A 27,408-nucleotide genomic window follows, 5' to 3' on the forward strand; every position below is an offset into this window, starting at 1 on the left:
CCTGAGGATTTGTGACTTTAGGGGTGATCATTAAACACAAGACTGATGTTTCAAATCATCTGCTTCTGTAAATATTTCAGCTTTTTGATCTTAGCTTGAACAGCTCATTTCTTTTTGCACAAATGTTGTATTTACTCTGATTGCTGGAGTTAGTTTATGATAAAATCGGCACATGTTAATCTAATCAAGGTATTTATGTACACAGACTCTTTGTTTACTCCAGAAAAAGATTGTTTCCTGTAAAGAAAAAAATTCTATCAGTTCCTCTCAGGGAGAAATTTGTCCCTTTGGATCAAAACTTCAGATTGCCCTTTTCTGTTTTGCTTGTACTTTTATGAAAACCCCATTTATATATTTTTCTCCACCAGGACTCATCGTTATCACTTACAGACTACATGTTATGCTTGCGTTAACCTAACTCAAAAAGCTTGAACGTCAACAGGTGTTCCTGCCCCATAGGCCTGGTGTCCCGCATGTTTTAGATGTGCTCCTGCTCCAGTCTTGCTGATTCAGCTGGTGGAAATACGTAATGTACAGGCCTGTTAATGACTCACCGATTTAAATCAAACCTTCTGAGGCAGAGATGAATCTGAAACACGCAGGAGTCTTAGGACTACAACCGGGCATCACAGGCTAACACCAGGGGTCTCAGTAGCTTGAAAAATATTTGGTTAATTTTTGAACAGTGAAGGAATTATGCAATGAATTGGCATATTCTACTGGCCTCATAGTAAACCTTTAAACCTCTATTCTTGATACATCTACAGATACATTACAGCAAGTTACAATATCATTAAGTTACTACAGTAACTCAACTTAAAAAGCAAAACACAAAGTAACATATCTTAAGTAGTTATTTCTGTAAATTTTAATGATTATAGCTTGGCCCTCAATTCAGTTTTTTATAAAATGTGAATATTGCATAAGAAAAAATACAATGCAATGTCTGCATATGTCCATGCACTGCACAGCATATGCAATTAGTACTTGGTCGGGGCTCCATATGCATGAATTACTGCATTAATGCAGCATGTCATGGATGAGATGAGCCTTTGAGGTGTTAAGGAAGGCCAGGTGCTTTTATAGTAGCCTGCAGCCTGTCTGCATTGTTGGCTCTGGTCTGTCTTAACGATGCTCCATATTTTCTCAATGGGGTTCAAGTCAGGCCAGTTTGGGTACCAATCAAGCACAGTGATACCCTGGTCAGTAAACCAGGTGTTGAAACTTTTGGCGGTGCCGGCAGATGCAAAAGCACGGTGTGCTCAAAACTCTCCTGGCAGACGACTGTGTTGGACTTTAAGAGAACACAGTGGGTCAACACCAACAGATGACATGGCACCCCAAATCATCACTGACAACTAGACATTTCACCTTGGAGCTCAAGTTATCTCTCCACTCTTCCTTTAGACTCTGGGACTTTGATTTCCAAAAGTCCAGTCTTTTTTCAACCTCAGCCCATTTGAGATGCTTCTGATTTTGTCTCTGTTTCTGAAGTGGCTTAATGCAAGAAATGTGATAGTTGTGGCCATTGTCCTGGCCTCTTAAAGCATAGGCCACGCATAATTTGCAACTCAGCGATGGGAGTCGGTGCACCGGAATGGGCATGGTTTGCACAAATTTCCAACCATGCATCAGCTGGGCTGTACCCTGGATGGCCCGTTCAGATTTACTAGCACAATGGAGTAACTGAAAGTAACTTTATTTTTGTCACAGCAGGATTTATGAACATACAGTTGCGTACAGAGAGGTAGTGGCAGGAATCTGCATTCCTCCACACGGGGTCAGAATTCAGCATTTTCAGCACAGAGCAAACACAGAGTGCAAATCATCACAGTGTAGAAATATCTTTGATTGTCAGTTTATTACATCTAAAGAAAATCATCCATTCAGGTAAAAAAGAAGCATTTCACAAGGCACTGTGAGAGCTGGCATATAATTAATATCAAAAGTCTCACAGTGTTCAGTTTTAACACTGAGATCTAACAGAAGATGGAGGTTAAATCAAGGTGTCTGGGAAGATAACTTTGTGCAGAGATGTAACTAATAAATGTCTCATTTAGGAAAAAAACAAACTTTTCCAAAAGCCATATAAAAATACTGAGATTATTGTACAAAATCAACATATAAATTGATGCCATTGTGTTACTATACTGGTCATCAAAAGACACAACACTGTACAAAAAGATGTGTACAAAGTCCCTCATTTACCACTCCCTAAAAACAAAACCCTCAATAAGCCCAGAACGAATAAATTAAACAAGTGTCCTGGCAGAATTCACTTCATATATTCAAATTAGCTTTGTATTCATTAAAAAAGTAAATATATTTCATATACCTGGTAGGTAGAAAAGAGTATATTTATGATTCATTAAAAGGCATAAAAAGAAGTGGATGTTCAAAAAGGCGTTACAGTTTGGGTTTACAGTGCAATCAGTAGTTGGTTTTCAAGTCCACTACTGGTGGAATAATCGGCGTTGAGAATAATTTCTGCATTAGGTAGCAAAGAAACAAGGAGGAGGGAATGTAAAGTGTAGAAATAAACAATATTTACATGTTTCTTTTCGTCATATAAAACCCTTCAAATTTTATCTTTCCCTTCAAATTTTATCCTTCAGAGAGCTGCTGGAATAACACTGAGTGAGTTTATAGACATCGAGACCACGCCCAGAAATAAAATCCTGGAAGCTGTGACCACTGTTAAAAGGTGGATATTAAAAAAACAACCAACGGGCGCAGCGCAGTCACAGCGGTAGAGCGCGCAGCCCAGGTATGGAGAGGCTACAGCCCTCGATGCGACTGTTCCCTAGTTCGAGTGCCAGCCACGGCGACCTGTGTTGCATGTCTTCCCCCTCTCTTCACCCCATTTCATGTCTACCTACCTACAAAAAAGACTAAATAAAGGCCACAAATGCTGCAAAACAAATCTTTAAAAAACACAGAAAACAACTTAGTCACTCAGTATTTACACAGATAAATCAGTGTGATATCTACAATAGCACATGAAACAATGAACATCCTGGTGTTTGATTCAACAGTGGTACAGTAAAAAAGCATTTCTTATGTCCATTCACAAGCCGAGGCTTGACAGGCTGTTTTCCTGACTTGCGGTGCGCTTGTAACCCGACGACGAGCTGAAGTACATCTCTCCATCAGTGCTGACATCATCATCATCATCATCATCATCGTCGTCCAGATTGTTGAGCAGAGGAGCAGAGGTGTTCTTACGTCTGCATTAGATATTTTTAAAAGCATCATGAGAATACCTGCATTAACAGTTACTCTTTGTACTTTTTCATCTTCCAACATCAAACCTCAACACATTTTATTGAGGTTTTATGTGATGTTCAAGACAGTTTGTGAAGTGGAAAGATGATTTTTAACAAAAACAAAAATCTAAAAAATGTCTGTGCATATGTGTTCCACCCTTTTACTCTGGTACAAGTAAATAAAGCCTGGTACATCCTGTCTTCAGAGGACACTTAATTTTTAAAATAGAGTTTACCTGTGTGTAATTTAACCTCAATATAGATCCAGTTGTTCTGTGAAGGCCTCAGATGTTTATTAGAGAACATTAGAGACCAAACAGCATAATGAAGACCAAACAACACAGCAGACAAATCAGGGATAAGGTTGTGGAGAAGTTTGAAGGCAAGGTTAGGTTTCATGCTCCGAACACAATAAAGTGAGAATTAGTTAGCATTAGTGAGTGAAACAGCCAAGAAGCCCATGGTAACTCTAGAGTAGCTGCAGAGATCCACACCTCAGGTGGGAAAATAGGTCAGCAGGGCTAACTATTAGTCCTGCACTGTACAAATCTGGCCTTTATGGAAGAGTTTTAAATTGTAGAAAGAAACCCATAATAAGTCCATTTTGCAGTTTACCACAACTCTTGTGGAGGAAAGAGCAATTATGAGGTAGAAGCTGCTCTGGTCAGAAGCAACCAAAATTAAACCTTTTGCTTTACATGCAAAAAGGCTATGTGTGGTGAAAACACTGCACATCATCCTGAATACACCATCCCCTCAGTGAAACACGGTGGTGGCTGAACAATGCAGTGGGGATGCTTTTGTTTTTTCAGCAGGACAGAGAAAGCTTTTCAGAATTAATTGGAAGATGGTTGGAGTTAACCACAAAAGGCCTGGAGTAAAGGCCTGATCTGTTCACAGATGCGCTCAGTCTAATCTGACTAGGCTAGAGGTATTTTGTAAGGAACAAATTTGTGTCTCTAAATGAGCAAAGCTGGTAGAGAAGTACCTCAAGAGACTTCCAGTTGTAATTGTGGCAAAAAATGATTCGACAAAGTATTGACTTAGGTGGATTGAAAATGCTTGCTAGTCCTCATTTTCCTTCAACTTCACCATTATATGCTTCTGTGTGCTGTGTCTATCACATAAAACCCACATAAAACACTGGTCTGCCTGTTATAAAATATAAACGAGGGACTGTGGAGTTTTAACCTGATTTCGTTGCGCAGAGCTTTGAGCTGACTATTGAGGTGTTCGTTGGCTTCCTGTTGTTCATCCAGGTCCCTCTGCACCTTCTTCTTACTGTGCTCCAGTCGATCGATCTCCTCTTCAGCCTCATCCATCTGCCTCTTCAGGGCTTTCAGACGCAGATTCAACTGCAAGAAGAAAAACCACATCCTAAGTTTATAAAGGTCGACGACCCCTGGGTATGGTGGTGCGGCATGCAGCAGCAGACTAGTTTGTGAGTTCTCAGCAAAGATCTGACATCTCGCCATTATTTAAGAGTACAATATAAAACCGAATTAAAAAATCTTATGGAAAAATGTGTATTTAAGGAAGTAAGAATGAACAAAAAAAACTAAACAATAGAAAAGAAAAACATGTGACTGGAGAGGAAAATAAAGGCTATGCATGCTGGTGTATCAAAAAATGTATTACACAGATCTCAACGTGAGGAAATGTAGGAGATTTCATGGAACATCAAGTCCTGCCATGTCTTTGTTTTGCTTTTGATCTGCTCCTGTTCTGAATAGTGCATGTGTACTAGGATTAAGGGTGTAGAATTCACAGTGTTCTGCTCTTTTTGGATGGGGTTGGTTACATTTGGTGTGATGTCACACCAAATGTTGTCTTTAGTTTTCTATGTACAAGGTTCAAGTTGTTCTTTGGGAATGACATTTCAATGCCTTATGAGTGCTCCCAAGGGGTCAGATAACTATTAGCCTAAATAATAAAATGTAGGTCATGCTGTCAATTTCAAGCATCCAGCATGCCAAGGTGAGCGACTCTTTGTCCGTACTGCTGTGCATGAAATTAAGTAACGTTGTTATTGGGTTCATAGTTCTCACATTGGTTATGTGAGAACTGCATGGCAGTTAATTGACATCCGAAATCCTGTTGCAGCCTGGCTTATCAGTTGATTTTATAGCTTCATGTCTTCTGAAAGTATTTAAACATAGATATCCAGCTGTGTGACATGGGTAGAGCTGTCAGTGTGTGCATGAGGGTGTATGTTACATACTTGGTCCTTCTGATCTTGCATTGTGTGATGTTCCTCTTCAATTTGCATCATCATCTCTTTCACTCTCCTCTCTAGCCTGCGGTTGGCCAGGGACAGGTTGGACTTCTCCCTATAGAACAAACCTTCCACATTATTACAGCTCATAGATTTTGTCTTACACACACTACATTAAAATGTTAATAGCTAGCCATAGTTTTATTGGTAATGGTAAAATATGCCCAACGTTATCCTAATTAAACTTCTCAGTCAAAGATCACCCTCCGACTAGGCAGATTTTTCTCACCGTTCCTCCCCCTCCAGCTTCTCTTCCAGCTCTTGTATGTGAGCCTCCAGCTCAGTCACCAAACTCTCCTTGTTTGACTTGTGGGAACCTTCAAGGTGAGCCACTCTGGACTTCAGATCTTTATTCTAGAAACAACACGCACAAGAACGAAGTGAAGAGCTTTCCAAATCTACCTTTAGACTCTATATAATCAACAAACAGTGTTAATGATGACAGCATGGACACATTAAAATGAATGTGATGGGAAAATGAATGAAGTGATTGTGGGTGTGTTGTTGTCAAGACAGGAGAGAGTGTACCTGTCTCTCCAGAGCCAACTTGTCACACTCCAGGTCCTGTCTGCTAGCCCTCTCCTGCAGGAGTTCATTCCTCATCTGCTCCACCTGTCAAGCCGAGTCCAGACACTGTCATCACTGCAGTCCCACAACAATTATCTTCACACTCTGTCTGCGTCTCACCCACAACAGAAACCATTGTGGCAGTCAGTGAGTCAAGATGCTGAACAATGGAAGAGTTAACACCACAAATGTTCGGCCTAATTGGTGAGCAGGATTTTCTTCCTCTACTGCATTCCACCACTTGTTTCGATTGTAGAGCCAACTCTCAGTGAAACAAGGTTGTAATTAAGAGCAGCTTCTGCTTACAATATGCAGATGATGGCTTTCATTAAAAAAAAACTCTTCTCCGGACCCAAATTTCCAGATTTAAATGGAATTCAAAAATGTTTTATGACTTTGTTCAAAGATATGTTTTTTGCTTGTAAAAAATAAAAAAGAGATAGCAGTTTCAGCGTTTTGTTTGGTGTCTAAACCACACCCAGATTAAGGACAACAGACACGTGATAAAACCCTGTTCCAAGAGATTGGCTCTTTTTGGTTTGTGATTTAATGGGGATTCACCCGTGGGTTCTCTGGGTAACTTTGAAACCCAAAATGATTAAAAAGCAGAACCTGATTTATGCTGTGGTAAATCAAATGCTAGGTAAATATAATTTAAAAAAAGCTGTTGTTTGTTAGAAATGTTTACCTTTTAGATATAGAAATAAGGACAGAAAATCTGGAATCTAGGGTTGCATAATATCAGCATAACCTGCGATAAAAAAAGATCCTTTCTACTTGGTATTATTGCTAACATAGAATAGATAGTGAGTAGTCTATCGATCCAAGCAACATGGCTTTATTAAACAACAGATGCTATTTTAAATAATAATAATAACATTTATTAAAGACCTTACATAAACATCTTAAAATATTTTCTGCTTCATTAAAATGAAAAGAATCACCAAACATATCATATCTGAAATAGCGAGCATAAATTTGAGGTACTAACATAATTAGGTAATATTTATTACAGTGCAAGTAGTTCTTTGTAATATTGATACATTGTACAAAGGACCTGTGATGATGATAAATTTGCAATAAAATATTACGCATCCCCAGTGGAAGCCTATTTTCCAACACTCATAATTATCTAGACCTGGAAAATAATAAAAGCAAATTTCTTAATTTTGAGATTTTCCCAGACTTCCCAAGGGACCTTTTAAAAACACTGTTGGTGTTAGACAGATCGTGCCGAGGAAGACAGAGGAAAATTATTTTAAACCTGACTAGATGAAGATATAAATTTAAATCAATCTTAGCCATTTGACTCAAAAAGAAGAAAACAACTTTAAACTCTAATTTTAGCAATTAGTTATATTAACCATATTAACCATTTTATTCAAATGAATATAACTGATAACTTTTCATTTTAATGTCCGGTCTGATGAATCACCCCTACTTAAGCTTTCAATTCCACTTTCATTTTATTTGGAGGGATAAAGAAAAAAACCCAATGAGATACAAAATGATTGTGATGATGGCTGAAAAAGAAATAAAAAGCTTAAGTTGGTAAAGATAAGAAGTTTGCTGCAAATGTAGATTAACTTTTGTTTTTATTATTTTGAGAAAACAGAATATTGTTGCAAAATAATGTTTCAGTTTTCAGTTTCCTTTTACTAGGCCCCAAGAGCTCTTCATTCATTTTTATACCATAGATTTGGCTGATAGAGTTATTTAAAGCGTTTGAATTCATTTAAAATGAAAGACTTTCCAAGCAAATTACCAAGCAAACAACTGGTTCCAGATTAATTTATCTTAAACCAAATTTTTGTTTTACTCTGCTAACAACAAATCCTAAATAAAATTGCAAGATTTAACTAAATCCACCTAATTTACATTTTTCCACATTCTGTTGTTGGAGGGAAAGTATAATAATGTTTTGAGTGTAGTGGTATAATATATATATATATATATATATATATATATAGATATATATCTCAGCAGAGATATCCCATATATAAGTTACGTGTGTGCAGTGAGTTTTAAATATACCAGTGAAGGATGTCTGTCTTAACTATTAAACTATTTCTATAACACTCATCTACTTAAAGTAGATCAGCTCAGAAAAGTCTGATTGTGTGAACCTAAATGCTCAGTTACAGCCTAGTTCCACAGGGGGGGAAACGAATAGTGATCAATACAGCGGTGATGGCTGTCTCTTTGGAGAGCGGCTCAGAATCGGTGATATTTTATGCCAATTAGCGGGTGACAGTGGGCTGCTCTGATGAACGATGGTGCCCATAACTGGTGCAGCCAGAGCGGTGCTTCAGGGAGCTGAATCAGCAGACTGGAACATGCAGCGAAACTAATCTGCTTTGTGAGAGACGGCAGGAGAGGAGAGAGGAGATTACTCTCATTTAGACAGGAGAGGAGCACCTGGTGCCAGGAGAGACGCAGGTGTTCGTCCTGATGCCTGTGCTGCAACCCCGCTGCCCCACCACTGCTGCTCCCCACAGACATTAGAGAGCACACATGCACACATACACATCCACAAGGCATGCACACACATGCACATTCACAGCCGCACACCAGAAGCACTCTTGCTGCACAAAGCTCGGGGGTTGCCTTGACTACCGCCTCAGCCTCATGTTGAACCATTGGCACTTTGTCACAATGCCACTCTTTTCTGTGTGCCAGGACCTTTTCTCCTTACTGAGACCAAGAGTTTAATACTCCACACTACCACATTACAGTCTTATTATTTAAGATTTGCTCACAACTTTTGAATCTGTGTTGGTCTCACGCTATGAGGAACTTCTTTTTACATTTCAGAGTTATTTATGGCTAGAAATAAAAAAACAAACCCATATTACTATAAAAACATTGTTAATAAAAGTAATAACATAAAAATCTTCAACTTCCTCTATATTTCAACAACCAACTCTGTCTCGTGAAACGTCCTAAAAGCATATATAAAACCACACTTCACGGGGTCTCTGTCAGCAGCTTTATCACAGAGGAAGGAAAAGTAGAGCGCTTCCTTGAGATCATATAAAACTTGCTTGTTCTCAGACTGATGTTACTCGGTGCAATTTCCAAGTGAACTCGACAACCTGCAAACTTGAGAGGTTTGGCAGCTTTAATATTCTAGCTCAGGCGCTGCGTTAAAAGGGGTCCTTTTGTGATGGAGACGTGAAAACTGGAGAGACGCCGGTGGACCTGCCTGGCAGGCCTCTAACCTCACTGACTGCGCAAGATCACCTTACGAAGCAATAAACCAGCAGAACCTATAGCACAGAATGAATTATGGGATGTGGATAACACATATGAAGACACAGACAGGTGAGACACAGACTCACTGAGGACATATTTGGGACCTGACAAGGTGTTTCCTTAGTGGCCAAAATCATGATGTTAGAAGTGGAAGACAAAGCAACAGGTGGTCATTTATAGACAAAGACGGAACAGAGACACGTTTGTGTGAAGACGGACAACGGGTCACTGAGACAGGTGCGCAATGATAATGAGAATGTGAGGAGGGTGTGTGTGAATGTTTGCATACCTGCTCTCTTCCTCGGTCTATCCTATCCATCAGTTGGTCTCCACTTTGACGCTCCTCATTGAGGTCTAACTCCAGCTGAGCAATCCTTTCCTGCAAATGTAACGTGAACCTGTGTTGTAAATGTTGTCATCTGTGATAAGCTTTGTCAATGACATCAGTTTTTTCTCAAAGATCAAGGTCTTTTGTAAAAATATCCCTGTGTAAAGTTCACAAATAAAACGTTTAATGTAGATGTAGTTAACATCAACGTGTACCTCCATAAGTTTCATCTGTCGGGTTTTGTCGTCCTTGACCCGTGTGTTTTTCTCAGCCTCCAACTCCAGATCATGAACTTTTTTCTCCAGAGTCTGCTCCCTGAGAACAGCTTCGTCTCTTTCCCTCTGACAATGCTTCAGTTCATCCTTCCGAAGCGACAACTGAACACAGAATAATGATGGTTCCAAATATATGATTGGATAACAGCAACAACAAAAAATAATTTACAATGATTGTCTCTTTAATTTAATGAGCAGTAGCTAAAGTGATTTACAAGGAATGAACAGCATCAGAATTTCAGCACAACAAGAGACCCTAGCAATACGTCCTGATTAGACAGCATTCAGTAGCCGATCCCAGTGTTACAGAATGACTGGTTTATATCTATAAATAAATTCTGATCACAGAAACTGGTCTGGTAAAGATTCTTATAAGTCTTTACCAGACTTATAAGACTATTTTATTGGCATTTCTAAATCTGTACAAAGATCACATGTGGGGTTCCTCAAGGTTGCATTCTCGTGTCACTTTTATTCAATATTTACACACTCCCTCTGGCTCACTTTATAGAAAATTACATCTCTTATCATATGTTGATGATTCACAATTTAATATCGCTGTGTCAACCAACTAACCACAATCCCTTATGTGAAGAGGTCCATAATATCAATTATTAAATTGACAAGAAAAGACAGAGGTTGTTGTTTTTGGTCCCAAAATTGTGAGGTTGGAGATCAGCAATCCACTAGACTAAATTAGGTTAAACACCAAAGAACATGCCAGAAAACTACGTGTAGTTACAGATTCAGAACAAAGTTTTTATTATTTACATAAAGTTTATTAATAAGTCAGCCTTCTATTACCTTAACAACATTTTAAGAATGAAGGGACTTCTGTCAAAACAGAACACAGTAAAACCGGTGCACGCTTTTATTTTCAGTAGGTTAGATTATTTTAAAAGGCGTCTTTACTGAATCCCTGTAACAAAACAAAAATATCAGGCAGCTGCAGCTAATCGAAAGTGCTGCTGCCAAAAGACCTGACCAACACCAGGAAACTTGTCCTTAAATCATAATACTGGTCATAGGGTAAGTAATATTTGCATTTTACAGTTTTCGTCCTTCTATAAAATGCTTGAAATGTATACTACTTTTAAAATATTTCACATTGATTTGTATCGAGAATTACTATTGCAGCAATAACCAACCATTTAAACTAAGCTTAGTGGAATCAGTTCATGGCTCCCCTGTGTGACCATTAAATCCAGAAGACCTAGTTATCATTTTCCTTCAGAGGTAGTACCCCTCTGCAGCTGGGAAAAACCTACCTCCACTGCTTGCTACCCAGACGAGACAAATTCATCATCTTACACCAAACTGCAACAAGTATTCATCCACATTTTTACAGGTTATTATATATTTTGCCATGAATATATCAAGTTACTTATAATGTTAGAGGATAATCAAGCATCCTCCATACTTGTGGAGATCTAGAAATGAGCAGTTCTCACTGTTTTTAAAGCTGCATTTGTATAATCTATAAAAAGCAATTCTTAAAAATGTTTCACCCTGTTATGATTTTAGGAGTCTCCTAAAAAACATCTGAAATCAGCTCAACAAGAGGACTCACAGGGCCAGTCATCAGTTTCTCTGTGAAGAAATAATGGAGGAGGAGGAGGATGTGAATTAGCCAGCATAGCTTTCACAGCAGAGATATCCCAGCACAGACATCCTCCTCATCCTGAACACCAGCTGAACAAAGATTCATCAGCAGAGATGCAGATGGGAAGAGCATGGACAACGACCCTACCCCGACATTTGCCCTTTACACTCTATCACATGACACAAGCAAATGAAACCTCATCTGAGAAACATTTAGAGCCGTTAAAAAGGGAGGGCTGGTCTGTTTTTTATAAGAGCAATGGAATGTGCAACTGGGAGAAAATCCGCAAAATTTCTGTTCAATGAAGCCTTTTAGCTTAAAATGAAGGCAGAACCTGCAAAACCCATCTTTAAACGGTAACCAGCCGGGTTGTTATTCTTTTGTTTACAAGGTTAATTAAAACATTAAAGTAAACAATGTTTTTCCCCTCTCATAAAACTCTTTATGCTTTAAAAAGTGAATCAAATGCGTGATTACAGAAAAGACAAACCGCAGCAGTAAACATAAAAGCTTCAAGGTAAACCTTTTAAAATACAGCAGTATTTTTGCAGATGGTTATTTATCACTGAAGTCATTACTGGTTCGATTTTCTTTTGCATTTGTAACATTAATATCTCACACAGTTCTGCCTTAACCTTGCTATAAAGGCTGTTCGGTGTGGTATAAAAGCATAAAATCTATGTCAACTGCCCAGCCTTCAGTAAATGTTTGGTGTATAAATAAAGACGTACTTCGTTTTAAATATTAATCATCGCGTTTATCTATTCCAGTTTCCAACAAAAACATTCTCCACATTCCATAATGCAGACTGAAATAGAGTTCCTGACCGTTCATAATGCAGAGAGGTCATTTGTCAAGTTTTCACTTTTATCCAAGAATCAATGGGATACAAAAGAGAGAACAATGTCTCTCTTTTTTTGTTCAAAATTGAGTCAAACATTCTAAGAAACTTCCGTTGCTACAGCCTTTTACTTCAAGACCATGTTTTAGGCTGTAACAGGCAGGGGGTGGCAGAAATACCAAAAAGATGACATCATTGCCTTAACAGTAACTATGATATTGAAGGAGGACTCATCTGGATGAGTGAGAACAATGCCATTCTTCATGAGTAAGTCTGACTAATGATAGCCTTGATATAACCATCATCTTATCATAAAAGCAGTGTTTGCACAGTCCTTAAATCAGGCCACTTTACCTCCTCTTGCAGGGTTTTCGTGGTCAGCACCAACTTGTCCAGCTCCTGTCCTCTCTCCTTTAGGAGTCTCTGCAGCTCTGCCAGCTCCCGTCGGTTCTTCTCTTTATAAATATCGATCTGCTCCTGCAGCTCACGAGTGGATGACTGTGACGCCTCAACAATACCACTCATCTGCAGGCATGGTGATGGAGGAAGAAGCAGCAGAAGAAAGTGAGATGTGTGGTAATAATTACAGTGCCTTGCAAAACTATTTATGGTCCTTGAACTGTTTTTACATTTTTTGACATTACAACCAAAAACTGCAATGGATTTTATTGAGATTTTATGTGATAGACTAAAACAAAGTAGTAATCAGTTGCAAACTAGAAATTAAATTCATTTCAGTTTTATTTATATAGCGCCAATTCACAACACATGTTGTCTCAAGGCACTTCACAACAGTCAGGTACATACATTCCTATTAATCCTAACCATTGAACAGTGCAGTCAGATTCAGTTATTTATTCAAATTGGATAAAACTTTTTTCTATCTAAGGAAACCCAGCAGATTGCATCCAGGCAGTGACGTGCAGCATTCCCTCCTCCTGGATGAGCATGTAGAGACAGTGGACAGTCACTGGCGTTGACTTTGCAGCAATCCCTCATACTGAGCATGCATGTAGCGACAGTGGAGAGGAAAAACTCCCTTTTAACAGGAAGAAACCTCCAGCAGAACCAGGCTCAGTGTGATCGGCCATCTGCCACGACCAACTGGGGGTTTGAGAGAACAGAGCAGAGACACAAAGAGAACAAAGAAGCACTGATCCAGGAGTACTTTCTATGGGAAGGAAAAGTAAATGTTAATGAATGTAGCTCCTTTAGTCGTTTCATCTGGAAAGAAAGAACAGATAAACTCTGAGCCAGTTTTCAAGGATAGTCTGAAAGAGAGCACATATAATTAGTTACAGTAATGCTCAGTCAATTGCTATATCTAGGAGAGAGAAAGGGTTAAACACTGAAAGACAGGGCCAATCGAAAGGAAAATGATACATGGGGTTTGCATTTGTATTCATTTCCTTTTACTCCGATACCCCAGAATGGTCAGAGGAGACCAACATTTAACTTTATGACATACATCCAACATGCTATGCTAGATGGAAAACACTACCCCCACCATTAAACACAGTAGGGGCACCATGCTGTGGGGATAAATTTATGAATAAACTCTGAAGCTGGTCAGAGTTGTTGGGAAGATGGATCGATCTAAATACAGAGCAATCCAGGAAGAAAACCCGTTATAGGCTGTAGAATACTTCACTGGTACAGAGGTTCCCATTCCAGCATGTTCCACAATGATCCTGAACATAGAGCCAGAGCTACATGAAATGTTTTATATCAAAGCACATTCTGCTTTTAAAGACAACTGCGAGCTAGTTCTCGGACGCACTCCATCAAATCTGAAGAGTCTGAGCTGTTTTGCAGAAGATGAATGAGCAAAAACATCTGTCTCATATGTTCAAAGGAGACAGAGACAAACCTTAAAAGACTTCCATCTTGCAGCAAAAGGTCGTTCGACAATGTATGGAATACAACGGAAGACCACAATTTTATTCATTTTTATTTATCAAAAAGTTTAAAACATTAACCTTTTGTCCTCCCATAATGTACCACTTTGTTTGGGTCTATCAGATAAAATCTTTGTGTTTCCAATATTTCATTGTTTATCCATCTGATTCATTCTGTTCCACAAAAACTCCATTTAACTAATGTGGATTGTAATTTCATTTGACTCAAAGATTAATGGCGGCCAACTTGGAATGAGCTCCAAGCTGAAGTCAACCATGTGAGCTAAGCTCTTTCTTGTGCATATTCCAGCTTACTTGGCTGTTCTTGTTAAAGCCTGACGTGTCCTCACCTCCCTCTGAAGTTTTTCCACTGTCCGGTCCAGCAGCCTTCTCTCGTCTTCAATGCTGTTCTTCATGCTTTTAAACTGCTCCTTCTGAGACTTCTCCTCCTGTAACCTGTCCTCAAGCTCTTTGTTCTCAATGTCCAGTATGTCCAAGTTCTTCTACAAGTAAATGCAGTAAAAAGACGGTGACCAACTGTATGTTTATCTACCTGCAACCTAAAGCAGTGTCACCACTCTTACCTGCACATCTTCCAGTCGGAGGTTCAACATTCGGTTAGCACGGGACATCTCCTCTTCCTGCTCCCTGATCTCAGATAGGGACTCTTCCAGGTGCCTTTTCTCTCTCTGTTATTTGTACATTACAGCATTAAACAACATTTATATTGTATACTGAATTGGAAGAGCAGAGATCAGAATTTACTTGTTGTGAACAATAAGCCCTCACACCTCCAGGCGGCCAACTTTGTCTCCCAGCCTGCTCTCCAGTAGCTTGGCCTCATCGATAATCCTGTTGAGTTTAGCCACCTCATTTTCCAGCTCATTCGTCCGCCTGCGCAGTCGCTCGATCTCTTGGTTCAGTCGCCCAGCTTGGCCCTCGGCTTGTCCCTTGGCTGCCTCTACCTCGGCCTTCTCTCGAACTGCAGCCGCGCTGTTCTGCAGAGAGCGACAAGAAAAGACGCTTCAGTTCAATGGAAGCAGGAGTGTGTGACTCCAAGACAGCAAGCAAAGCTATGATGCATGAAGAAGCAACTCAAATGTCTCGTAACAAAAGGTATTTGAAGAGCTAACTTTCTCTCCATTGATGGTGAGACGAAGAAGGACAGAGCCTTCCTGTCTCACACTTCATAATAAACCATGAATAAAGGCAACTAGCTCTCAGCATTTATTGCCATCTGATGACTGAAGGCCACTATGGGCCAGGAGGACGTGACACTGCGATCTCTCATAAACTAAATACTAAAGTATGATTAAAAGGTGTTAAACAAAACCTGGGGCAGCATATTAAAAATAAGCAATGGACTTAAACCCATTTTAAGATGGAGACATCTTAGATAACAGTTTTATTTGGATGTTTCCATGAAGTCATCAATTCAATCTGTTATTAATTTTAATTAATCCATTCTTTTACCAGGGTTTGACAAAAAACAACTTCAAAGTAATTTTCTAAACAAAAAACTGGATAAATGGTAAATGGCCTCCACTTGTATAGCGCTTTATCAAGTGCCGAGAGACCCCAAAGCGCTTTACACTACAATCAGTCATCCACCCATTCACACACTGACAGTGGTAGGCTACATTATAGCCACAGGTACACAGGCGCCACCGAGTCTTCTGACCACCATCAGCAGGCAAGGCGGGTGAAGTGTCTTGCCCAAGGACACAACGACTGGGACAGACAGAGCGGGGGGTTCAAACCGCCAACCCACCGGTTACAGGACCCACCCTTACCACAGCCACCACCGTCGCCCCTATTTGAATTTGATAAGTTTGATAAACAAGTTTGAATTTATTGCAGATTTTCTCTAATAAATACAACAATAAACTTTTACTAATATATCCAGAAAATGACCTGCAAAGCCCACAAGTTTTTGTGGTTGAGGTCTAGGGTTTTGTGGGGTCTGTTCCAGAAGCTTAATTTTATCCACTTCAATGAATCTTTGAGATCATTGTCCAGCTAGAACTGGGTCCATGTTTCAAGCCTCTACCCAAACTGAAAGTCCAAGAACAACCCTGGAACCTCAGAGCTTCAGCCAGTGTCAGTCTTCATGGTGAATTGAGTTTGAAATAATCTCACTTCACCATGAAAGAAGTACCACAAAACTGACACGTTCAAACTTGACTTAAATGTATAGTTAGACAAGCCAGATATCACCACAATGTCAAAAGTATATGTGGAGGAGTCACGGAGAAGCTTTCAAACCAAAGAACACTGAACAAAATGTCAGGGCCGTGGTGGTAGCATCACACTGAGGGTCATGGAGGAAATGATGACATAACTGAAACAAAAGAAACAACCAGGCTCAGAAGCGACTCCCTCATCAACGTCACTGAGGCATTCATAGGTGTGTTTTCTGTGGGGAGGAATGTTAGATAACTGGTTCGACAGCTCACTGTCATTTTAATGTTGCTTGCGCACTCATGTAGATTGAAAATTACAGACTAAAGCAGTATAACATGTTGCAACATATTGCCACATATGGCCACCAATTTACAGCTTAAACATTTAACATGAGGACATATGGAGTACAAATATTCCAGTGAATTTAAGGTCTTTAGGGCATCTTTGCGTACAGAGAGACTCCTCTTTGTTGTTCTGCTCATGCAGATTGTGACTGCATGTATGTGTGTTTACGCAAATGCATGACAGAGCATACAAACGCCCTCTGCTGTCAGCTATTCCTCATCTGGTGACAGGTTTATTTTAGCGAAAAGACTAAAAACAGGTTAGCTAACAAACAGTGACTCATTTAGGTGGTGCATAATTCCCAAACACAAAAATCTTTCAGCTAAATTATATTTAATTTATATTGTACTTTTGGCTTCAAACTTTATCTACATCAAAACTCTGAGGTAATCCGATAGAGTAACAGTCCTGTGCCTGATATGCACAGAGCTTATCATGCTCCTTTATTCCCTGTCTGCGACAGGTGTAAAAGGTGTGTGACGGTCGGTTCATCATGTTTTTTTTTGTTCTGCAACAGGGAAACATTCTAGAAGAAGAGAAATGTGACGGATGCCTCCCTGCTTCTGTGCTTGCAAGCCTGTCAGACCTGTTCCTATGTCGCTTCAGAGCCGCCCTCATCGCTGCTTTGGTTTAAAGAGAAGAGGACGTCAGAGATAACTACACCACCAGCTTAACATATATCAGTGTTTTATGTCTTAGTCCATCAAAACAAATGAGAATTAATGTAAGGCAACAACTGGTAGAAACAAAATGAGACCTTTATATCAAATGAATCCAAATAAAATACAGTTTTCGGTCACTTTTGTGTTTCAGCTTCCTTTAAGGCTTTCAACAAGCATTTACAGTGATGTGAAAAAGTATTTGCCCTTTCAGACCTGTTAAGTGTTTTAGATCATACTAATTTTATATTACGCAAAAATATGCTTAGAAAATACAAAATGCAGTTTTCAAAAGATGGTTTTATTTATTATAGCAAACTAGCCTGACTCTATGTGAAAGTGTGAATTATTTGTAAAGGACCTACCTGACAACATGAAGTAGGCTAAAAGATTTCAAAAACACAAAACATAATCTTACAATCCAAAGAATTTCAAGAGCAGATGAAAAACAAAATAACTGACGTCTATCCATCTGAAATGGGTAACAAAGTCATTTCTAAGATGACAAGAGTGGAAGTTTTTGGAAGCTGTGTTCCTTATTACATCTGGCATAAAAGTGAAACATGGTGGTAGTATGATGGCATGAGGCTGCTTTGCTGTTTCAGGATGTGGACAACTTGCTGTAATTGGTAGGAGCATTAATTCTGCTCTCTACCAGAAATCCTGAGGAAGAATATCTGGACAACAGTTCGTAACCGTAAGCCTGACCATAACTTGGTTATGCAGCAGGACAAGGATCCAAAGCACACCAGCAGGTCCACCTCTGCGTGGCAAAAAAAAAATAAAAATGAAATGAAGGTTTCACAGGGGCCTAGTCAAAGCAATGGCACCCCCAGAAATTTTTCACTGGGGGGGGCCACATTGGGTCATTAAAAATCTTGGGGTGGCACACCAAAATCAAAACCAATGACTGACTTTGAAAAATGCAATAATGCTGTAATATTAATAGGAACTACAAAAAAACTATCATAGACCAATTGTCTTTTGTTTTGTTTTTACAAATTTTCGTTCAGACTGACTAGAACAGAACATTTCAAATTTTCCAGAACATTTTCCAGCATTTAAAGTTTCACAGTCTACATGTAGACGCCCTTGACATCACAAAAGCCCAGAAGAGTGTTTGATGGGCCCAGATATATATTTCAGAGCATCCAGGAGTATCCTTGCATCTCCAGAATACTTTCCAGCACCATGAAAACTACCAAATAAACATAAATGGATGCTCATCCAGTGTTTGATAAACATGGTTCTAAGCATAACTGAATGTATTAACTCTAATGGTGATTTCTAAGATTAATGACCAGTTTACTATGGTGGTGATCGCAGTGGATGCACTGGTTAAATGCCTGTAGGACTCCCCAAGTCAATGATCAGGCCAGGTGATGCTATATGGTTTCTTTAATAAGCAGATTCAGGTACCAGGTACGCGTGTTTGTGGTTCTACAAAACAGAATACACAAATGAAACATTTGTGCATAATTAATTGTAATCACAACTTCCCATATGAGTAGATTAAATGAAATATTACAGCCACAAGCTGTATTGTAAGCCTAACTAAGTGGCCCAAATGCCTTTATTTGTAGCCTGAACTATATTTGGTAACAAATGAAATACACCGTTTTATCATTACTTCAGTCCTGTGTTACAATCACTTATGTGGAGATAGAGTTAGAAAAAGACAACTAAACATAATAAAAATTACCAACTTGAGGTAAAAACTTATATTCGTCAGCCATTTCTTTCTAATATATTTTTAAGTAAAAAGAGCTAACAGAAAATGTGCAGAACAACAAACCTAATTAATAAATTATCCTTATAAGACAGTTTACACAACTCACCAGTCTTATGGACGCACACTCTTAAAGATACTACATACACTGCTTTTAAACTGGGCTTAAACCCTATTTGTTTACATCTGTTCTTAACATTACTCACAATGCTGCAACCCTAGTGGCAATTTCGAAAACTGCATCACAGTCCTGTCTTCAGAACGTAGCTTTACATAGTCATAAAATGCTAAATAAATCGAATAAAACAGATTCCGAGTCATTCCGAGTCATAAAACCAAATAAAGTCGAATATACCACCCCCTGGCTGAGTCAAAGTCCAGACTGAAATTAAATTGAAATGCTTTGGCATGGTCTTAAACAGGCCATTCATGCTTGAAACACCCCCAATGTGGTGGAATATAAACATTTCTGCAAAAGAGCAAGAAATTCCTCCACGGTGATCTAAAAGACTAATTGCCGGTTTTCTCAAACTCTTGATGGCAAGGTTGGCACAGACAGTTAGTTGGTGCAGGAGGCAATTATTTTTTCAAATAGCACCAGGATGATTTGGATACATTTTTTCCCTTGACAGAAGAAATCATCAGCTGAAAACAGCTCTTGTATTCACTAAGGTTATCTTTGCCTGTTATTCTAATAGATTTGATATTCCAAAACATTTAAGTTTGACAAAAAGTAAAAACAGAGAAAATCTGTAAGGGAGCACATACTTTTTCACTGTACTGCTACCTTACGTAAGAAATATCTCCATCCAAGTTTTTGCTGTTTTATGACCTTGAAAATCTCAACATCGTTCTTCTTTGGTTTGTTTCAGGATTATGAGTATTGTCATAATTATGGCAAAGCTAAAAATAAACAAAGGGGATAAAAGAGTATGAGGGGATTACCACAGCTTTCATTGAAATAACAAAAGCATCAATTAACAACAGACAGGACACCCGTCCAAATCCACTACCTTCTTTCTGTATGCCCCACTTCCCACATTAGCCTGCATGGGTTTAAACTATGAACAAAGACGATGCTTCTGTCCTATGAGAGGAAACAGGATGGAGATGAAATAACATTAACCTCCTTTGTTTTGAGACTGTCCCTTGCCATGTTATTCTTAGTTTGGCCTGTAAGATAATCAGATTTGTTTATAACTGAAACAACAGTGCTTGTAAGGTACGTTTATAAAGCGTCTGAAAGGATTCCACTGCTTTTAATATACATATTTACTTATTTTTCAATAGAATTCACATGAAGTGCAGAGGTAAGTACTATGTAAACAAAATAAAGCAATATTAAAAATAACAAAGATTAGAAATGACAAAACATGACTTGATTAGCTATTACAGCATGATTTTTTTTATGATTACGCCATACAATCATTGTCTTCTGTAAATTTCACAGAGAGACTTAGTTAATGTTGGCCCCTTTTCTCAATTTTCTACCCAAACTCTGAGTTTCACCTGGGTCTCCTAGTGTACTCAAACTGTTTATTCAAAGTTGCACATTAACTAACTTTGTGCAGTCTTTGAAGCGCAGGACAAAAGCTGAAGTGAAGTGCATGTTCCAGGTCATGTGCTGTGCTCACCTCTCCACTCTCTCCTAGAGGTTCGTGGAGTCTGGACTGACCAATCTCTTTTAAGGTAGTTCTTTTACAGGGTACAAAGGATTGAGTTTCAAAAACACAATAAAAATTGATTTGGAGATAAACTGACCTTCATATAGCGGAAGAAGTTTTTTTTTTCTGATAGGAAATTTAACCAGGGTTCTTTCAAAAGATAATGTAAAAAGAGAATAAAAAACATGTATCTCTTTTTATTTACATGTTGGGCTCCAAGTCTTTGAGGCTGGAAGCCCTCAATGGCATCACCCTAATCTTAAAGTCCCTCCACAGATTCTCTATCAGATTAAAGTTGGGATTCTGGCTGGGCCACTCCAAAACGTTAATATTACTTCCAGCCAGAGGAAACATGGTCAAATTAAAAGATTACCACAAACTTAATTCGCCAGGGGTGTGAATAATTTGGGGCTTAACTATAAATCAGGTGTGGCCGTAAAGAAGACTAAAAGTCTTTTTAAGAGCCACCTATATTATTGCAAGTAGAATTTGAATGCACAACAAGGAGTCATTTGTGATTCCATTACTGCTACTATTGATATTGCGATGAAAGCTGTGATTCAATATATTGTGCAGCTATAAGGTAAAGTAAATAATCTTAATGTCTTTCTATGCACCAGTCCAGATCAGATCAAGACTGAGTATCCAAACACTGAAACTAAAATGAATGAGTTTGAGAATTACGTATTTTGATAAGGACATCCTGAGGCTGGAGGATCAGAAATATGCTTAAAATATGTAAAGTTGGGTATAAACGCTTGTGTTACTGCACTTACACAAAAGTCTCTTACATGTCTTACATAATCTAATTATTTTATTCTTATTGTTACTAAAACATTTTATCATATTGAATATAACAAGTTATAAGGTTATCTATAATTGCTTATTTCATGTTATTTTGATTTTGATACATACACATAAGCAAAAATATATGATCAATACTTATGCTACTTATGGTAGCAGTGTCCAAGCACAAAATATTACCATATTTCCAATGCTGCTCTTTATAGAGTAAGACTAGTCGAACAAGCTGACTGTCCATATTTATGAGTATCAGAAATACTTTCTAGGGGAAATGTGTAGTACTCTTCTTTTAGCCAGCTGACCCGCAGGTTGCATCAACAAGTGGGGGAAGGGCAACACTGAATTATATGGTCCAAACAGTCTAAGAAAACTCAGCTCAGTTTGACATCTCATTAAAAGCACTATAAACCTTTAGGAACAGCATGAGTGATTTTTTTTCCAGTAATGCTTGTGGTTTTGAATTTGTGACTTTATGAAAACGTAGCATACCTCGACACCGGTGACATTCGTCAGGAGTCACTCAATTAATTACAATTAGCTTCTTGTCTGAAAAAAATGCTTTGGTTTGGGGCCTGTGCCTCTTTCTTCATCAGTTTCTGGATTCAACCACAACTTTTAAGATAAAGAAACTTAAATAACCATTATTAAATGCAAAAAAAACAATATCCTCTCCTAAATATGTATGTAAAAATGTAATGTGTATTAAAAACACAGTACCTCTAAAACAAATTAGCCATCCAGGCAGAAGGCTTGAATGACTCAGTGGAAGGAAGTATTAACAAAGAACTCAAAGTGGGAGAGCTAAGAAGCTCTGGCATCTCTGTGATCAAGGGAGAAGGTAAATCATGTCTCAGAAAAACAGAAACAGACACCAGCTTTCAGAAGAGTCTCTGTGTAGAGCCAAACTGCACATTTCCTGAAGCATTACAGTAACCAGGGAAACTGTGACCATGCAAAACCTCTGCAAGATCATTTTCCCTGACACAGTGAGACCTGAGGCTAAGACTCTAATCATCATTGAAACCAGAAACATTTCAAAGAAAATATTTTGGTGCATTTTCATCTCAGAACAAATTAAGAGGAATAAAGTGAACAGGAACGTCAAAGCTCCTATTATTTCAGGCTGTCTTGTTGTTTTCAGTAACAGCTCCCAGTGACTTCATTACCTGAACCATGCAAAATGCGAGCAACGCCATTTCTTACAGTTAAAAAGTGAATCATCCAACTAAAGGCCAACACTGTGACAGAAAGCATCATACCAAAAGAACCACAGATTAAATATAATTACATATATTACAGTGCACTCATTGTTGTAAAAAAATATTGCATCAGCCTTACTTTTTAGGTCTCTGAGCCTCTATTCAGACAAGAACCACCATCCTGTCCAATTTACAGATATGTTTGTAGGCCAAGGGCCACAGATGATAAATGAGTGAAGACCAATGAGATAGAGAGGAAACACCCAAACACACATCCCACACAACAGTACAAGTACAAGTACAGAGATTAACAACTCAAACACAGAGGTCTCTGTCTGCACACAAGCTAACAATCATGTTAAAGCAACTCACGTCAAGAACAACACAGCTTATACAGACGAAATAGGAGGCAAAAAGAGAGCATCTAGATCAGTTTCGCATAGCAAATAAAACAAAGGAAATTGGAGAATTACGACAATTGTGAAGATAAACTGTGTGAAATACATAGACCATCTCAAAAAGCTCCCATTGACGAATGTAATTCTTCTGAATTTTAATCGTTCAAACATTGTTTAATCCTTTGTTTGCCTTCAAAGATAACTGGCATTGTTTCAGAGGTCCCCACATGTTGTAAAGAAGCAAACCAAAATGTCCACAGTCACTTAGAGTACATCTTACTGTCACTCAGAAATCTGAATTTCTAAATTTCAGAGGAAGATCCACTCGCCTCAGCATGCTGAAAGCTTAAAATGTCTTGGCATCCCTACCTATTTTCTTAATAATTCAACATTCTACAGAGCATTGAAGGACATGGCAAAACTAACTTAGTCCGTTGTCACACAGTAGCAGACTATTTATTTTTACACCCCTCATTCCGCTACCCACACACTATACAAAACAGGGAAGCATACATTTACTTCACAGCCATGATGGAGCTTGATGCCTTAGAAAATGCCCTTCTATTCTTCATGTTCAGATTCAGATATGGCAACATACATTGTAAGATTAAAACCAGTGTTACAGAAGCTTAAGCATCACTGGATAATTAAAAGTTACCCTTGATGTCGAACCTGCTTCCTGGCCTAGGGTGTAAACTTCATCTAAACCACATATAGTTGCCCGACAACATTCCTGTACCAAGCACCTTCTGGCATTTAGTACTTAGTTCCTGTTTCTGGGATGGTACAAAGTTATTAAGACTACAAAGTTATCACTATAGCTATTGGAAAATTCAGAGAAAGTCAGATTTCACGAAGGATAAACAGTCAATTCCTTGCTGTCTGTGTCAAGATCGTCATTTCCTTCCTCCCTAGCTGTCCTAAGTTTCATTCCTCTTTTTTCCAGCCGTCTGTTAAAACTCACAAAGCTTTGCTGGGAAATACGGCACTATCATCAAATGTACAGATTCACGCTGGAGTGTTTACTTCCACAACAAGCCTGAGGGGAAACTCTTCTCTGGGCTGTGTAAGTTTGATGATCAGACAGTGAGACTTGAGTTCACATGCTGGTAGAGATTAGTGGAGAGGCAGGCTGGGGTAGGAGTGAGGCCAGAAAATAAACTGCATTTAGGAGAGCAGGAGATCATGGTGGAGTCTTGTGTGGAAACTGTGGAGTTGGGAAATTAAAAAATACAGCATTGGGGATTGAGGTTACAGATAAGGGATTGATAACAATGTGGCTGTGTTGCACACTGTGGTTTAGGCTAGCTAGTGAAACATAACAAGAGCTGGAAATGATGCGATAAGCACAAGACTCCATCCTTAAAGTTTAAAAAGGGCTGGAACCTATTAAAGCCCCCATCACTGGGAATCTGGAGTGCTGCAGAGACGGGGATACAACTACTGCACCCTGAGGAGGCAAAAATGAAAAGATTTGAGCCTCTCCCACAGTGGGAGTGGGTACAGTGTAACAGAGCTGGAGCGGAGTAAAGAAGAAGGTCTACAGGGTGCACATTCTCCAATCTGACCCCGACATTCCTGAAAGAGAAACCTCATCTCTTCCAACTGCATCCCTCCACATTTCTCACACACCGACACAAAGCAACAAACCCACTACCAAATGAGCAGATGGCTTTTGTTAACGCCGATCAAAGTGTAATACTTGTGAAAATAAGCAAAGCCTAATCGGTATGGCCAAGATTTTTCAACCCAGATAAAATTCCACAGATTTCAACCCATCAAAAAGACAATGCAGCTTTCAAGTTAAGACACAAAACAGGCCCTCAATTCCTTTCACGGGAATCGGCCTCACACCCCCTTTCCTACAGCACACTGACCCACTTACTCAGCACGTCCCAACCCCCGTTGCTTTTATTGTGTGAAACAAACTCATCATTCATTATTGACCGAGGTGCACAATTACCATCCACTTTTTTTTGCAGGGCCCAGAAAGAAGAGGGGGAACTGCAGCTCATTAGATTGGTGATGGCTTGCCACTACGATTAACATGTATACCGAACAACTTAGTGCTCCACTTTCCAGCATTCCTACCCACATGGTCACCTAAAACATCAGGGCGAAGGACTTGGAATGGGGCCAGGAATAATAGTTACGACTATATTTTTTTTCTTGTTTGACATGACAATTAATACAGCTGTTTTAAATAGATTCAGCCCGCTTTACTTCTATAACTCAGAAAAAAGCTGACATACCAATTTTCTGAAGACGTCACCAACTTACTAAATGGGGTTCACAATGTAAACTTAGTATATATGCAGCTTTTCTGGGAAGGCCTCAGAGTCAAGAGGAAGTCATGTTTACAGTTTGTCAAATGAGGAGGAAGGTTAGAAGAAATAAACTTGTAACTTTTTGGCCTCTGTGTGTGAAGGAAACCCTAACACTACACATCACACTGAACACATCCACCCGACTGTGAAACATAATGGTGGCAGCATTATGTTGTGGGGTTGTTTTTCTACAGCAGGGACAGGGAAACTGGCCAGAAATCACCTAAAACTCAAATACAGAGAGATAAGGCAGATGTACAAGAATAATCCAGTCATATTTCTACATTGCAACTAATGAGAACAACAAATGTGGCCTAAAACAATCCCTGCACTGAAGAACAGAGGAAAAGCTTCAGTGAGTGGCTCTTTAGGCTCTCAAAGTGAAATAAACAATGACTTTATCTGGCCAGGTGTTTTACAAAGAACCGAGGGTAAACCCCCAATGACAAACTCCCTTGAGAAGCAGGACCTCTTTTCAACAAAAGGAAATGTCCTCACAGACCTTTTTTGCAAAGCGCCACTGTGGACCCCCACCAGGGCCACAGGAAGCCCTGAACAAGGATGACTTCCACTCTTTCAGGCAAACAGGATGCACATGAGCCAGACAAAAACCCTACTGCCGAAACTATGCTCAGTCTGTATATAGTCACTTTTAAGTGTGGCGTTACGTCCAATTTTGATTCACCCCCATAATTCTTTTAACAACAGCAGAGTTTGAAAATCTTAGAAAAACTATAATAGCGTCCTTGTGCATCCCGCAGAAAATTAATTTACAAATAAATGTCTCTAAATATTTCATTTTCCAGACTTCACTTCCTATTAAAGTTTATATGAAAGGTGGCAGATAAGGAAACAAGCTCACATTTTCCCATGCCGAATGATAAGCTACAATTAGCCATTTTGATTCCAGATTGTTCTGCTTATACAACTCCACTGAAAGGAACTGAGGTTCTAGCTGCAGATAAATATAGTTTTCAGTACTGTACATTGTGCGTAATTTACTTAGGAAGATTCAAGTCATTACAAAATGAAATGACTCTTTTGCATACCTTTGCAAACGTGCAAATCATCTGCAGAAAACCATCTGCTTATCACATTAAAATATCTACAGTGGTGAGGCTGGAATTTAAGGGTTAATTGAAGTCAGCTGCCTTTTTTACAGCATGAGTGTAAAGCTGCCACTGGGGTAACATGATAGTATTTACCTACATAAACTACATTGCCTTGCTGATTTATTCACACCCCCTGTTTGTTATTTCATCTCAGTATAAATACAATGGCTCTGTGTCACAGATGAATTACAATTCGGCATGTTGAACCAAAACAGGAAGTGCTTAACTACAATATATAGACAGACTATATCAACAAACTTATCGGCTAAAAACTAAACTCATACCATCACTAAGGTTTTAACTAAACATAACCAGAATTAAATAGTCAGATATTTATGTTAGTTTATAGTACTTTGCATGCTTTGGCCCCTTCTCTACTGAATCATTTTATGAAGAGCAGTAACCCAAGGAGAAGATACTACAACGTGCTTTTCAGCAGTCTGGTTTCTCTTACAGGTCAGTAATAGTAAGTATATAGTAATATACTTAAAATACTGTTCTCACTGAATTAATTAGTTATGTCTTATAGGCAGGTCTCTGAATCCATAGGACAGTGGTTGGTAACTCTGCCATCATATGCAATCCTGATCATTTTACAACCTTCTGGTGTCTGAGAAAATGGTGAAAAGATCAAAGCATGACACCAAGGTCTTACGGCAAACATATGGCAGATCTATCA

At 38.9% G+C, this 27,408-nt stretch overlaps 1 protein-coding gene and 1 long non-coding RNA gene across 3 annotated transcripts in view; one reads left to right on the top strand and one right to left on the bottom strand.

Annotated features, from left to right (window-relative positions):
• Nucleotides 1-1,683: 1,683 nt before the first annotated feature.
• The window catches only part of cgnl1 (cingulin-like 1), a 38,708-nt gene continuing 12,983 nt past the window's right edge, over nucleotides 1,684-27,408 (bottom strand). Inside the window, exons 9-19 of one of the 2 annotated variants that reach the window (XM_047363159.1) lie at nucleotides 15,100-15,306; nucleotides 14,893-14,997; nucleotides 14,659-14,811; nucleotides 12,765-12,935; nucleotides 9,907-10,068; nucleotides 9,653-9,742; nucleotides 6,070-6,153; nucleotides 5,771-5,895; nucleotides 5,488-5,596; nucleotides 4,458-4,621; nucleotides 1,684-3,227 (exon numbers count right to left, since the gene is read on the bottom strand). In XM_047363159.1, coding sequence (XP_047219115.1) covers nucleotides 3,068-3,227; nucleotides 4,458-4,621; nucleotides 5,488-5,596; nucleotides 5,771-5,895; nucleotides 6,070-6,153; nucleotides 9,653-9,742; nucleotides 9,907-10,068; nucleotides 12,765-12,935; nucleotides 14,659-14,811; nucleotides 14,893-14,997; nucleotides 15,100-15,306 — 1,530 coding nt within the window. In that variant the 3' untranslated portion in view covers nucleotides 1,684-3,067. The remainder of the gene's footprint in view (nucleotides 3,228-4,457; nucleotides 4,622-5,487; nucleotides 5,597-5,770; nucleotides 5,896-6,069; nucleotides 6,154-9,652; nucleotides 9,743-9,906; nucleotides 10,069-12,764; nucleotides 12,936-14,658; nucleotides 14,812-14,892; nucleotides 14,998-15,099; nucleotides 15,307-27,408) is intronic. The other variant, XM_047363160.1, reaches the window with a different exon arrangement.
• LOC124867004 lies at nucleotides 12,838-17,636 on the top strand. Its single transcript, XR_007037968.1, has 2 exons — nucleotides 12,838-12,974; nucleotides 17,355-17,636. It is a non-coding gene; the product is annotated as an uncharacterized LOC124867004 (long non-coding RNA).

This window comes from Girardinichthys multiradiatus, chromosome 4 (genome assembly GCF_021462225.1).
Source record: "Girardinichthys multiradiatus isolate DD_20200921_A chromosome 4, DD_fGirMul_XY1, whole genome shotgun sequence".
Classification (NCBI taxonomy): Eukaryota; Metazoa; Chordata; class Actinopteri; order Cyprinodontiformes; family Goodeidae; genus Girardinichthys; species Girardinichthys multiradiatus.